The 13,053-nt window shown below is 50.8% G+C and overlaps 2 protein-coding genes across 7 annotated transcripts in view; one reads left to right on the top strand and one right to left on the bottom strand.

Moving 5' to 3' along the window:
- Positions 1–3,378, top strand: part of SULF2 (sulfatase 2) — a 111,033-nt gene extending 107,655 nt beyond the window's left edge. The window contains exons 17-21 of the mRNA XM_032838695.1: positions 103–245; positions 1,300–1,423; positions 2,088–2,121; positions 2,331–2,384; positions 3,292–3,378. Of these exons, the coding sequence (XP_032694586.1) occupies positions 103–245; positions 1,300–1,423; positions 2,088–2,121; positions 2,331–2,384; positions 3,292–3,322 (386 nt within the window). The 3' untranslated portion in view covers positions 3,323–3,378. The remainder of the gene's footprint in view (positions 1–102; positions 246–1,299; positions 1,424–2,087; positions 2,122–2,330; positions 2,385–3,291) is intronic.
- A 1,307-nt stretch (positions 3,379–4,685) lies between these two features.
- NCOA3 (nuclear receptor coactivator 3) overlaps positions 4,686–13,053 on the bottom strand; it is a 135,621-nt gene continuing 127,253 nt past the window's right edge. For 4 of the 6 annotated variants that reach the window (XM_032838691.1, XM_032838692.1, XM_032838689.1 and 1 more), the window contains 5 exons: positions 11,668–11,772; positions 10,149–10,392; positions 8,892–9,066; positions 8,406–8,547; positions 4,686–8,105 (listed from right to left, as the gene is read on the bottom strand). In XM_032838691.1, the coding sequence (XP_032694582.1) occupies positions 8,094–8,105; positions 8,406–8,547; positions 8,892–9,066; positions 10,149–10,392; positions 11,668–11,772 (678 nt within the window). In that variant the 3' untranslated portion in view covers positions 4,686–8,093. The remainder of the gene's footprint in view (positions 8,106–8,405; positions 8,548–8,891; positions 9,067–10,148; positions 10,393–11,667; positions 11,773–13,053) is intronic. The other 2 variants (XM_032838694.1, XM_032838693.1) reach the window with 1 other exon arrangement.

Consider the following 13,053-nt stretch of genomic DNA (forward strand, 5'->3'; position numbering starts at 1 on the left):
GGCCGCAGGGTTCCCAAGCCCTGGGGACAGAAGGGGGCCCAGGGTCCCAGACGGGAACCCCCGTGGGCCGCTCACTGGGCGCGCACCCCCTTCCCTTGGCAGTGGGGCCCTTCTGCGCCTGCACCAGCGCCAACAACAACACCTACTGGTGCATGAGGACCATCAACGAGACCCACAACTTCCTCTTTTGTGAATTCGCCACCGGCTTCCTGGAGTACTTTGATCTCAACACGGACCCCTACCAGGTACACGCAACCCAGGCTGGAGAAGCGGGGACGGAGCCCCCTGAGCAAGTGACAGCACATCTTCCAAGCCCAGGCTTCCCCCGAGCCCCTAAGGTGGGAGGGACCCATGCGCCCTCGGCCCCCCTGTGCCGCCGTCCTCCAGCACCTGGAGTCTGGGTCTTATACTGCCTCTCCCTCTAACTTGGGCACCTGCAGGCTTTAAAGCTAAGTGTGGAGGCTCCTAGAACTGAAGGGTTTTGAGGGTCCCTAGGATCAGACCAAACCCTGCACACTCAGGGGCCTACGGGGACACGATGGCCACAGCCAGTAATCATGACACGCCAAGCACTAACCCAAGTGTCTGCGAGTACAACCATCAGAACACACACCTGCCCAGGGGCCCAGAACGTGTAAGACAGACAGGAGCCCCGGTCTCTAGTGAGCGGCCTGTGTGCGTCCCTTCTGAAACGGCCGGTCCCCATGGAGCTCCTCCGTGCTGGAGCTTCCCAGCACCTTGGCCTTGGTTCTGTCTGACTTCCGGGTCTTGAGAAAAGCCTATGGTGGTTTTCTAGGAAACCTGGTTTTTAAATGCCAGCGGCTCCCCAGTCTTGGTCTTCAGCTGCCACATAGTCTGCTGGTCTCTCCCCTTAGGCCATCTCCGTCCTTTACACCAGGGGGTGGCAGAGCGCGCAGCTTTGTCACCAGCAGCTCCCAGAGTAGGCAAGAACCCGGGTCCCTGAGCACCCCCCCTTCCCCAAGTGGCAGCTTTGCGGTCAGGAGGCGCCGAGGGGCATGTGGGGGACGGTCCAGAGCTGCAGGGCAGAGCGACCGCCGAGGCGCTGGAGCCGCTGGTCGGGAAAGGGAGGCACCTGGGGCCGGTCTGTCCTGCAGGAGAGAACGTGGCGGGGCTCACGGGTACGACACAGTCCGGACTGTCCCCAGCTCCAGCTCCGGCAGAGTAAAGATCACTGCCCCCAGCATCCCTGCTCCCAGCCTGCTTGGAGGAAGTGCCCTGGTTGGGGGAAGCTGGTGCCCCCCCCCCACACGCCTTGCTGACGACCTTTGTCCCGCCCAGCTGATGAATGCGGTGAACACGCTGGACAGGGACGTCCTCAACCAGCTCCACGTGCAGCTCATGGAGCTGAGGAGCTGCAAGGGTTACAAGCAGTGCAACCCCCGGACGCGGAACATGGAGCTGGGTGAGTCGGCGCTGCGGCGTGGGGCCGCGGGGAGCAGGGCCCCGTAGGAAGGAATTTAGGAGGTCGGTCTCGTCTGAAGTGGGGGCTGCGGTTCCCCCTCCCTAATGGGCACCAAGTTCGCGGAAGTCCCAACAGGCTGTGTCGGTCACGGTGCTACATGTCTCCCAGTCAGTGTCTCATCACCCCGTGACAACCCCCGGGGGGCGAATCTGCTCGTCCGGGTTTACGGGCGGTCACGTGCCGGGGGGCTGATTCCGAAGCCCACACGCCGGGTCACGCAGCCCATCCTCCAGGAAGCTTGCTGAGAGCCACACACAGATGTCCCCGCCGACCCGCTCTCGGGGCCCATGGCTTCCGGTCCTCTGTCGTATAGGTGTCCCTGCCCATATGTGCCTCCCCACCATGACTGTGACCCAGGTCCCTGTTGGGTGGATACATCAGGGTCCTACAGCTGGTGACACGCAGTACGGGCAACCCCCAGGCTACGTGAGTCTCGGGAACGCTCACGTCCTGATTCAGCCACTCCATCTGCCCTGGGGGACACGGTCAATGTCATGAATGACAAAAACAAGAAAAAAAAAGGCAGTTCCAAAGCAGGTGTCATTGCTTGTGCCATTTTTGCCCTTAAAACTGTTTCTCTTTTGTTCATTTGTGTCTCATTTAGGACTTAAAGATGGAGGAAGCTACGAGCAATACAGGTATCTGGTCCTGTTGTTAGAGCCTGAGCCCGTCCCCTGTGCTGGCCCATCCGGGGTCCAGCCTCTGAGGGGGCACGAGTCGGGCTGAGGCCCTGCCCTTTCTCTGGTCTGCCAGGGGCCTGGACTGCCCACCCCGGGGGGCCGGTGGGGGGAGTTCTTTGTCTTTCTGGGTGAAGCTAACGGACTCTTTTTCATACCCCCAAACTTAGGCAGTTTCAGCGTCGAAAGTGGCCAGAAATGAAGAGACCTTCTTCCAAATCGCTGTGAGTTGAGGAGCCGATTTACAGGGAGATCTGGTTTGCCTTGCGGCCTTCTGCCGGGGCTGCTGTGTGCATGCCCTTGCTTCCGTGATCCCGTCTGTTCGCGTCACCAGCAGGGAGCAAGGGCTTCCCGTGTCCCAGATCAGCACCTTGTCTGACGTTACCTGTAGCATAACCGAGGCCTGGTAGACCAGCGTAGTCCTTAGAGGCCGAGAAGCGTGTCAACCGTACCCTTGCCAGACCTCTCGAAGGCTGCAGAAGGGCTAGGCCGTCCGTCCATGGCAGCTGCAGGGCGACCTCCTGAAACGGGTCCCAAAATATCCCCGCCCCCAAGTCTCCCTCCAGCGCCAGAGCGTCTGCCGAAGGGCTGAGATTGGGGTGACCTGGGTCACCTCTAGGCTAAAGGGACCGACCAGTGGGATGGGGCTCGAATCCTCGAACTCCCCGAGCAAATCCAAACCCACAGACGTGTGGGGGGCGGGGGGGATAGGTCGGGGGAAGAGCATTTGACTGCAGATCGGCGTGAGGTTTTCCACTCACACTGGCCATTCCTGACAGCCGGTTACCACCCAGGCAAACAGACCCCCTCGGTGCCCTGCGCTGTGCGGCCTCCGGTCTCTGCCCTCCCTTCTTCGCGTGCACACAAACCACCTGCGGCTTTGCGGCCGGCCGGGCGGTTCTTTGGCGCTCCCAGAATTAAAGCGCATCACCTCCCGGGTCGCATCCCCAGGGCCACCTCTGCGGGCCAGAGCGTGCGAGCCGCAGACGAGGTCGCGGCGGCCGGCGGGGAGCGGGCCCTTCCTCGGCCGCTGCCCTACTCCCTCCCGGCAGCCACAGCCCTGGGGCAAAGCGCGCGGAGGCGTGGGGGCTGCGGGCCGGGACACTGAGAGGAGTCCGCTTCGTTCCGCAGGGGACAGCTGTGGGAAGGCTGGGAAGGCTAGGAAGCGCACGGCGGCCTCCAGACCAGAAGCGCCATCTGACCGTCGCGACCGGCAAGACGGAGCACGATTCCAGGCGGGCCCGCGCGCCTGGCCGGGGCCTGCGTCACGGGACCTGCTTTCCGTCAACATGGCGCGCTCTGGAAGACGGCCGTGGGGAGCCGTGGGACTCCGGAAAGGCCATTTTTGCCCCTGCTTTTGCTTTGGACGGTACCTCACCAGCTGCACAAAACGCGTTTTCCTATCCGTCACCACTAACCCCCGCGGAGAGGCTTACGAAGGAAGATTTTCTTGGCAGTTTCCCCAACGGGGTAAGGCACCGGAACGTTTTTAAAAATCCGAGGGGAAGGACACCCCCGTTTCAGACCCTTCTTCTTCCGGCTCGTCACGAAGAAGGAACTCGGACAGCGGCGGCAGCGACGCGGCCTGCGGCGGCCCGGGGCGGCGCGGGCCCGGCCGGGAGTCGGCAGCGCGGGGGCGCCGCGAGGCGGGCCGTCCCCGAAGAGGCGACTCCGCTGCACAGAGGCGGCTCCGCGCTACCGGCGTGGGAACTCGCAGGGGATCTGACGGGAAACCCGGTTTGCGGGAGCGGCGGCGTCAGTAAACGCTGTGCCGGTGTAAGGAAAACCCCTCGCACTTGTGGACATTTCTGTTCCCGCCCAGACGCCGTTCCCGCCCGTATTCCTTTGTCATCTGTCCCAGAACTGACGTTTTTTAAAGTACTGAGAGAAATGAAGTTCATGTATGTATGTCCCAGGTTTTAACGAAATTGTATTTGTAAAGAAATTTTGTAGTCTAAGTACTGTCCTGCGACGTTCGAAGCCCCAGCCAACGACCGGCAGTTGGTGTGAGGTAACCTTTAACATTTGGTAAAAGGCCGTTCTTGGGAGTTCTTTGGTGTGCTTGGTTTTTTTAAAAAAGGAGACACTTGGGTTTTCCCAAGGGGGAACAGAGGAGTATAAATTAATGACGAAAATTCACCACACTAAAGCAACCTCGCAGGTAAGGCTCCCGTTGCCCCCGCTTCAGGGCCCTGCTTTTTAAAAATGTTAATCGACTGCAGAGCAATTCACCCTATGAGCCGGCCCCGCTCTGTGCGCCGCTAGCCCGGCCTGGCCAGCGCGGCGGTCAAGAGGCCAGGAGGGAGGAACAGGAGGGCCCGTCCCCGGCCACCACCCAACCTGCCGCGGTTCTCAATGAGCAGACAGTGGAGAGGACCCCCAAAGTGCTCGCCTTCGAGCATAACAGCTCTGTGCTTTTCCACTGTTAGGATTATTTGAAACAGGATCCCTTAACCACCTCTTTACCCTTAATCCAATCAGGATTTTTTTTTTTTTTTTAGGAAAAGAAGGAAACAAGCAAGCTCTTAGGCATCAATGTTAAATAGAAACCTTTATTTACAATGACATCCAAAATGATCTGCAACGCAGTCAGAGCTTACCACTCAACCATCTCCTAAGTTATCCCATGTGGTCTGGGTTCTTTGCAGTGTAAAGAATGATTTAGATTTTTAGAAGAAACATTTAATGTAAACTTGATTGAAACTGAATTCATTCTCAATACTATAAGTCAGTTCCTGAGAATTTTAAATATTGCTCTCAGAATGACATTTCCATCATCGAAATTCCACACATTGGAAAGACAGAGAAAGGAAAGAAAAAAACACCTTGCTCATTAAACAGTTGGCCTTCGAGCTGAAAAGCAGCTCTTGCTCCTCCGAAGCAGGGGGTTTTGTCTGTCCTACAGGCTTTACTCCTAGGACGCCCCCACTTGTGAACAAAACTCATGGAACCGGAGAGGCATAAGGACAACTTACCTGGCAGTCCTTTCAAGGACCGCAAGCCAAGTATATTCTATGCTCCCCCTCCCCATACCCCCAACTCACCCAGATATTAAATACCAATTAACTAAGCAGTCCTGGTGATTGATATTTACACCTTTTCCATCAAGATGCACAATTTAGAAAAGTGGCATCATAATACGAACATCAACAATGAATTTCTATTTGCTTTTTAAAGGAAGAAATGTATCTCCTCTATTATCATTTTGATCTTTATAAAATATATATATTTATATTTATATATCTTTGGATTCAGCAAAAAAGTAGGTACTGGAAATATCACACATTCTAAAAGCAGATGAAATACCAAGGTTTAAAAAAGTGGGGCTTGGGGAGTAGGGAGAGGTAGGCAGCAGGAGTACAAAGAGAAGTATCCAAAAAAGATAAAAGGACAATAGGTAAAAGGTAAAAACAAATTATCTCAAAAGACGGCATCTATTAAAAGAAAATCAAATTCTTAAGTTTGCACCAATAAAATGAACAAGTAGAAAATATAAAAACTTATAATAAAGTTTCTCCTTTTTTTTCCATATAAAAGGGGGTGCTGCCTTCCAGTTAGCCTGGAGTTGGGACTGAGGAAAAGAATCATAAAACTTTGTGTTTTTTGTTTATAATTTTTAAAAGTCAAGAAAGGTAAGAGCACCATTCTCTTTCTCCCCACGCACACATGACTTAATAAACAGGAAAGGTTCAGATACACTAAAAAGACAAGAGACTGACTCAGCTACGTCTCTGTCTCCAGACAGGAGGGTATGTTATCTGAAAAGTACAGGCCACTGTGATGGAAGTCGATGGATTTACAATCTCAGATTTATTTTTAACCAGGCAGTGGGGGAGAGGGTGTCAAATCCAAATCTATTCAAGAGGTGGTTCTGGAAATACGGGTTTCACTTATGCTTAAGTCAAAGAAATTAAGTGATCTTACCTTCAGAAACACCTAGAAAAATTGGCTAAATATGTATGAAATAAAACAAACATTAACTGGTTCTCGGTTATTGCTAGGAAATTGATACCAAAGCTAGCCAGAGACCTTTGAAATTCACGGGTACCTGAAAACCCAATTTCATTCAACTATTTGAAGCTAATAAAGTAAGCCAGATAAAAGGAATTAAATTTTTTCTCTATTCCCAACGGACAAGAACGAGTGTCCAAGCCCGGCAAGAGCAGAAAGGGGCAGTGGCAGGGAGCACAAAGGCACGCGCTCAGCCAGACCACAGCTGGGAAGCTGCACACCCGGCCACCCTGGGGGATGAGCTCCCTGAGAAACCCCCTGAAGCCACTCCAGCTCTCAGGGACCAGGAGCGCACCGCTTCCAAGTGACAAGACAGCCGAGCAGACACTAGACGCCACACATCAAGGGGTCTACTCCCGAGATCTCAATGTGGGATTTGGGTCCTAGCAACCAAAACCTTAGAGCACTCCTACAGCGGATGAGGAGGCAACATATTCAATTAAAAAGCAGACTATCGTGAACTGCTATTGTTTAATTTATGGACCGCTTAAAATCCAAAATTCCTTTTAAATCAAACTGATCTTTTAAAATTCTTGATATCTTTTTTTAAAAGTTTATTTCTCCACATCTATTCTTTCCCCTAAAATTAACAAAGTGCTTAGTTCTGGTAGAGGAATTTAAAAGACAAATTTAAAATGCCTACATCTAAACAAATTATCTTTTAAAAAAAAAAGCATTTAAGAGATCGAAAAGAGGGAGGCATCTAACACTGGAGGATGGCGGGGGGGTGCGCCTGCAGACCGCCATCCCCTCTCCCAGGCCACAAAATTCAGGGGTTGTCTCTTCTCTGTGTAGCCTCACCACACTGAGCTTACTGAAGTCAACAATGTTAAATATTTAGCTTCACAAACTCTGTAAAAATGAGTTGTTGTGACCTGCAAAAAAGGTATATACATATTTTACATAATACAATATCTTAAAGATCGTATTTACAAAAGAAAATCTATTCACAGAAACACTGCGAAATTCTGATTCAGAATGCAGTACCTGGCCTTGGGTTTTCTGCAATTTATTTTCAAAAAGCATTATTGCTCTACCATATAGGCAAAGGGTGACACCAGTACTTCAAACAACAACAAAAACCATAGTCCTTGCCCAACGGATCAGTTCAGACAAAAACCGGGAATGTGGTTCACCATTCCTCAAGACCTCAGGAATATTGCATTTATCCATTACTTTTTAAATAAAGTGCACTCGGCCGCACGTTAGCATGGGAAAAGCTGCTACTGCTGCAACTAAATACTGTCATCTCGCTGTCCCTTCCACGAAGCCATGTGACATCAAGGACATCTCCTAGAGGTAAAGTATTACAGGACATTAAAGACAGAGTAAGTTCTTACTCAGGGAAAGGTCCAGGACAACCAAGAACAGGGCTGGAGCAACTCAACACAATCATTAAAAGACAAGAATTGAGAAAGGCCAACTTCTCGGGACAGAATCCAGTGAGAACACAGAACCATCTGGTCACGACAAGAACACGTGAAGTTCGGCAACTGTGTTCTCCGTCAGGTACTGCCACGAGAGAAACCAGACCTCCTCCCCTCTCTGGACTTCTCCGAGGTCCTCCAGCCCGCCCCCACAGATGCGAAACACTGACAACCAGGCAGAAAGAAGGGGTACGGGCAGAGTTTCAGGATCAGTCACACCCCGTCCCTCCAGAACCCCATCCCTAAGGGGCAGAATGCCAAAGATAAGTGTTGTGAACTCCACGATACACAGGAGGAGGGAAATACAGGTAGACATCGCACATCTGCTTCAGATCCAGTCCTGCTCAGATGACTTAGCTCGGAATACCCTTCCCGGAGACCGAAGCCGGGTCTTTCCTCAGAGCTGAGTGTGCAGGCAAGGATTCTTCACTCCCAAGAATCTTAGTGCAGTGTCATTTGTACAGTGATTTCCTTGGAGGTCCTGGTGAAGGGGTGTCAGCAGTATTTCTGTTAACAACCAGAACACACGTGAGGAAAACACAGGCTGTGCACAACACAGAAGAACCACCAGCGCCTGCAACGGGCCTCTGGCTGACGGATTCAGATTCCTTAGATGCCACATTACCAAATGTACTGGATGGCCCAATGCCTCAGAACCACAAGTTTTTTCAGTGACTCTAGCTTTGGATCACCCACCCCAAGTTGAAACCCTGCTGAGGACCTTTAGATTACAGATGAGGCTTTGGCTCTCTCAAGAGATAAGGAAAAATTTTCTGACAAAAGGAAAGGATAGACCGACCCCCATACCTGATCAGGACCCATGGGCATGCCAGCCATGGGCATGGAGTTCATGTTCATCTGTCCCATGGGACCACTGCTGCCATTCATGTGCACCATACTGTACGCCGCAGGGCTCCCCTGGTGGGCGAACTGCTGCTGGGGAAAGGAGCTGTAAACCAAGTGGGAAATTACGACCTGGGTCATTCGAGTCACACTGGACACGCACAGAGGGACCACCACGGTTCTGTCAAGTGTCGCTGCGCTTCAGCAGAGAACACGAGGGAGAAGAGGGCCCCCTGCCTGCCTTGCCTTCTCTGTTCCACAGCTGCCTGTGGACACGTGTGGGGCAGGAAGGAGTCTCAAAATGGAGGAGCCAAATAACACACTTCCTAATAGGAACCCAGGCCTTTCGCGCTCTCAGTCCACACAGGCTTGACCGAAGCATGCAGAGGTTACTCTCTTACACTTTTGGGCCCCCGAACATGAATGCCTTTTCAAGTCCCTCTTCCTCACCTGTTCCTGGCCAGGTTTCCTGACGGCCAGCCCTTTATTTCCGAGGACTGATACAGGGGCGCGGTCTGAGGGTGCTGCATCATGGGGTTCTGGGAAGGACCCATTCTCGAGGGCATCATTGCATTGGGAGGACTAGACACTCGACCGAAGGCCGGGTCTGGTTGCTGTCCCATTCCTTTAAAAAAGAAGGAAGAGAAAGAAACTGCAGTATCCGTTTCCTATAGAAACTTCATGTTCTCTTCTAAGGGCAGCGCAAGACAGAAAGTGCCACAAGATGCTGCCTGCCAGTTCCTCTTGCTTCTCACTGAGGCGCCAACTGGGGGAATGGGCTACCGCTGGGACCAGACCTTCTAGCCACCGAAGAGCTGCTACTTCATGAAGGTTTTGTGTAAAAAGGACTCCCACCTCGTGCTACTGGCATCACTCTGTCCCTCTGTCCCCAGGTGGCAGGAGAATACCTAAAATGTCATCTCCCCAAAAGACACCTGGCCCCCCACTCCCACCGTGTTCCTGGAATCTCTCAAAGACACCTGAAGGGATAATACGCATTATTGTAATTAATACACAGCCAAGTCACCAAGGAAAGGAACCCAAAAGCCCACATGGCATTCCTCTGACATGAGCAAGGATTCAGAGCCTGTAGAGTCCAACTATACTGGGACATAGTTTGTCTGGGGCTGAGAGGGGGACCTGGTGGTCTTTCTTCCAAATTAGGGTGTGGGGAGCTAAAAAAACAAGACCCAGGGGAGAAAAAAATGCTCAACTCTGATAGCATATCTACCACAATGACAATTACCTGTGCACTCCCATAAACATTTTTGGGTTTTGTTTTGTTTTTTTTTAGACCAATCAGTTTTTCTCCATTCTGACAACGAGCATCGTCTCTTGATCAAAGTACTCTGAGTGTCCTCCCTTCTTCCACCCTCCCTGCTCTCCTCCCAATGCAGGTGCCTCACAGGCCTCGGGCGACCTTGCCTCAGTGCAAATCTAAACACATCTGTGAACACGCAGTGACACCAAAACTCTTGATGCAAGACTTCTAGGGTTCGTCTGGTCTGGCCTGGCCTGGCCTCTTACTGCACCTTGTCAGTCTCAAAAGTCACCATTCCTTGTTCTGCTGTTTTTAATTAATTCCATCTTTCTAGTGAATAACAAAAGGGAGTACGTACTATTTTGTATTTAATATGCAACATATCTCCGAATCTTAGATCCTTAGTAATGTTACTCTGGGGAAGCCATTTTCGCCATCAAATTTACCGTAATTTGGTGGATATGGAAACTGCTGGGGAGGAGCCTGTGGCATCACGGGCCCTGCCAAAACCCCATCCATGCTGGGGGAGGCGGTCACGTTCGGGGGCGGGCTGAAGGCCTGCGGCTGCGGCGGCTGCGGCTGCGGCTGCTGCTGCTGCTGCATCATCACGGCCACCCGCTGCTGGCGGAAGTGATGACTCAGCAGCTCCCTGCTGCGCTGAGCCACCATCTGGGCGTTCAGAAAACCCTGCTAATACCCAAGAGAGAATGCAGTTACACACACGGAGCAGCAACGGGCCAGTCCACACACACAGGACCACCACCATACAGGAGGTAGGAGAGAAAACCATCCAATGCCTTTCTTCCTACAAGAGGAAAAATGCACCATTCTCAGTATGGTAAATTCTCAGTATGGCATCGTGGCTGGGTGGGGACGACGGGGTACAGAACAGGGACCTGGAAACCGTTTGGGCGAGTTGTCAAGCCTTCACACAGAAAACACTCCTTAAAGTAAGAGAAGATTTAAGGGTAGACTATGTAGATAAATTTTTCAGAAACTATGAAATAAAACCACAAGAAGGAAAAGGACAGCAATAAGAGTGTGGGAGGAGGGGAGGCACAAGGGAGCATTCCCCCAAAAGAATGGGGTTATACTCAAATAAACAGCAGTCTACCCCCAGAGGTAGACTGTAGAGTCTCTAAAAGCTTTTGAAACAAGAGATGGTTAGGAGCAGCTGTCTACAAGTTCAGGAAGCAACATGGTCAAAGCACAGAACCAAAACACTGACTCGGGCCCTATCAGCTGGGAGAAAACACCTTCAATAAAAGCAACTTTTATCTTTCTGGAGGGCATCCTAGCTCAGCTTATTCAAGACGTCGGATTATCAAAGTACTTCCACACAGGCCTAAGACAGCAAACACTGGGCCTGTCACAGTCGGTTGTTTTGTCTGTTGCTTTTTACAATCATTAGCAACAGTCTTTCCAACCACAGTAAAGGACTTCTGTGTGGTCATCTGCTTCGCACACAACAAGAAAATACCTTAGTACAGTCTCCAACTTGTGCTGGAGGTACAGAGAACTCAGGCATCATCCTTCCCACTATGGGAAACAAGTCATCTCAGAGACGGTGCTTGAGAGTTGCATTATGTATCATTTACTTTTTTCTTCTTATAATCTCGTATTTTACCCAATGAGCGTATGGTTTCAGAACCCAGAAACAAAGAAAAGTTTACAGATTTATTATTTTAAATCCTGAAAAAGTGTCAGCTATTTTCACCACAAATAATCACAAAGGGAATTAAAAAACACGAATCCGTGGTTTTAATAAAAGAGCCTCCCCTCCTGATTCCTCATCACCAACAAGAGAGAAGAATGGAAGAGGAGGTGTGATGAGAGCACAACTGGTTTCTTACACAAGAAACTGGGAACTGGTGTGTTTTAACATACATTTACTGAGGGCCAAGTACGGATCAGGCCCTGCACGGGGCCCACGGCAGTGGCCATGGACAGATTCACTTTCCTCACCTGGGAGGTGACCTGGGGCTGCATCATGGGCCTCATCACGGCAGCACTCCCAGCAGCAGGGCTGTCCATTTTCATCTCCAGCGCCTGACGGCTCTGATTCAAAAACTGGGGAGAGACAGTTTGGTTAGGATGCACGTGGAGCACATCAGTGAGCCCCGAACAGCTTTCCAAATCCTCAGCACCACCCAGGAAGGTCCTGATGGTACTTCCAACACGTTAACCTGGTTAAGTCACATCTACACTAAACCAGTACACTTCCACACTTCGCGGGAGTGTGCAGCTCTTGATCTGAAGGCTGTGAGTTCAAGCCCCAAGATGGGTACAGAAGTTACTTTAAAAAAAAAAAAAAAAAGGGTAAATAAGTGGAATCTTTAAAAAAAAAAAAAAGTTCAGGCTGAAAAGGCCTTGGCAAACATATGAAGCTCTGTTGTCTGCCATCAGGAGGAAAAGTTAAAATACAAATCTGCAGCTTACAGAGTATCTTCAACAGAAACTCAAAGGATTCATAAAGTCAGATTTTCTCTGGGATTATTTAGGCCACTAGGGAAATAGCTTTAACTTGCTCAGACCAACACTAAATAAACCACCTCCTCAGTTAGCTTTTCCTAAGTGACTTCAGTGGAAAGAAGTGGTAAAAAGTAAAATGACACCATGAATGTGGTAACACAGCTTTCCAGAGCACCGACACGGACTTTTCGTCATATTAATACCTGAGACGTCTCTGGCTCACTCGACCTGATGCTCACTCACTCAGCAGCTTACACGGTTCAGTTCCGCCACATTTAATAACTCAGCATACCCAAGACATAAACAATATAAAAATAGTTAAATTTTAAAAGATATGTTGGGGATTAAGGAAATTAAAAAAGAGAGCTCTTAGCTTAGAATATTAAGAAAGCTGAAGCTTTTTAAAACATCTAGAAAGCAAAGGTTCCATAAAAAGAATGTTCAAGTCAATAAGGTTTAAGTATCTGGTATTAATATTAAGGACTTTTTTAAAAATAGAAATCATCTACCTCGAAGCCATCAAGAAATACTTTCCTCCCCCAAGGGCCATCTCCTCGGACACTGTTCACTTTCTAACCTGTACGACAGAATAATCCTATCAAAAGGTAAGGAGGACCTGACCAATTCCAGCAGGACCACTCCCTCAGAAGGAAGCACCTGTACCAACAAAATGTCACACAACAGTCCCAACAAAAGTGTGAGCTGACAAGGGCTAGAGAGCCAGTGGCAAGAGCCCTGAAGAGCAAAGCCTGACCACACGGCCGGGGCACGGCCAGAGGGAGGTCACGGCCGGAGGGAGGTCACGGCCGGAGGGGGGTCACGGCCGGAGGGGGGTCACGGCCGGAGGGGGGTCACGGCCGGAGGGGGGTCACGGCCGGA

This window comes from Lontra canadensis, unplaced genomic scaffold, assembly GCF_010015895.1.
Source record: "Lontra canadensis isolate GAN:19392208 unplaced genomic scaffold, GSC_riverotter_1.0 scaffold105, whole genome shotgun sequence".
In the NCBI taxonomy this organism is placed as follows: Eukaryota; Metazoa; Chordata; class Mammalia; order Carnivora; family Mustelidae; genus Lontra; species Lontra canadensis.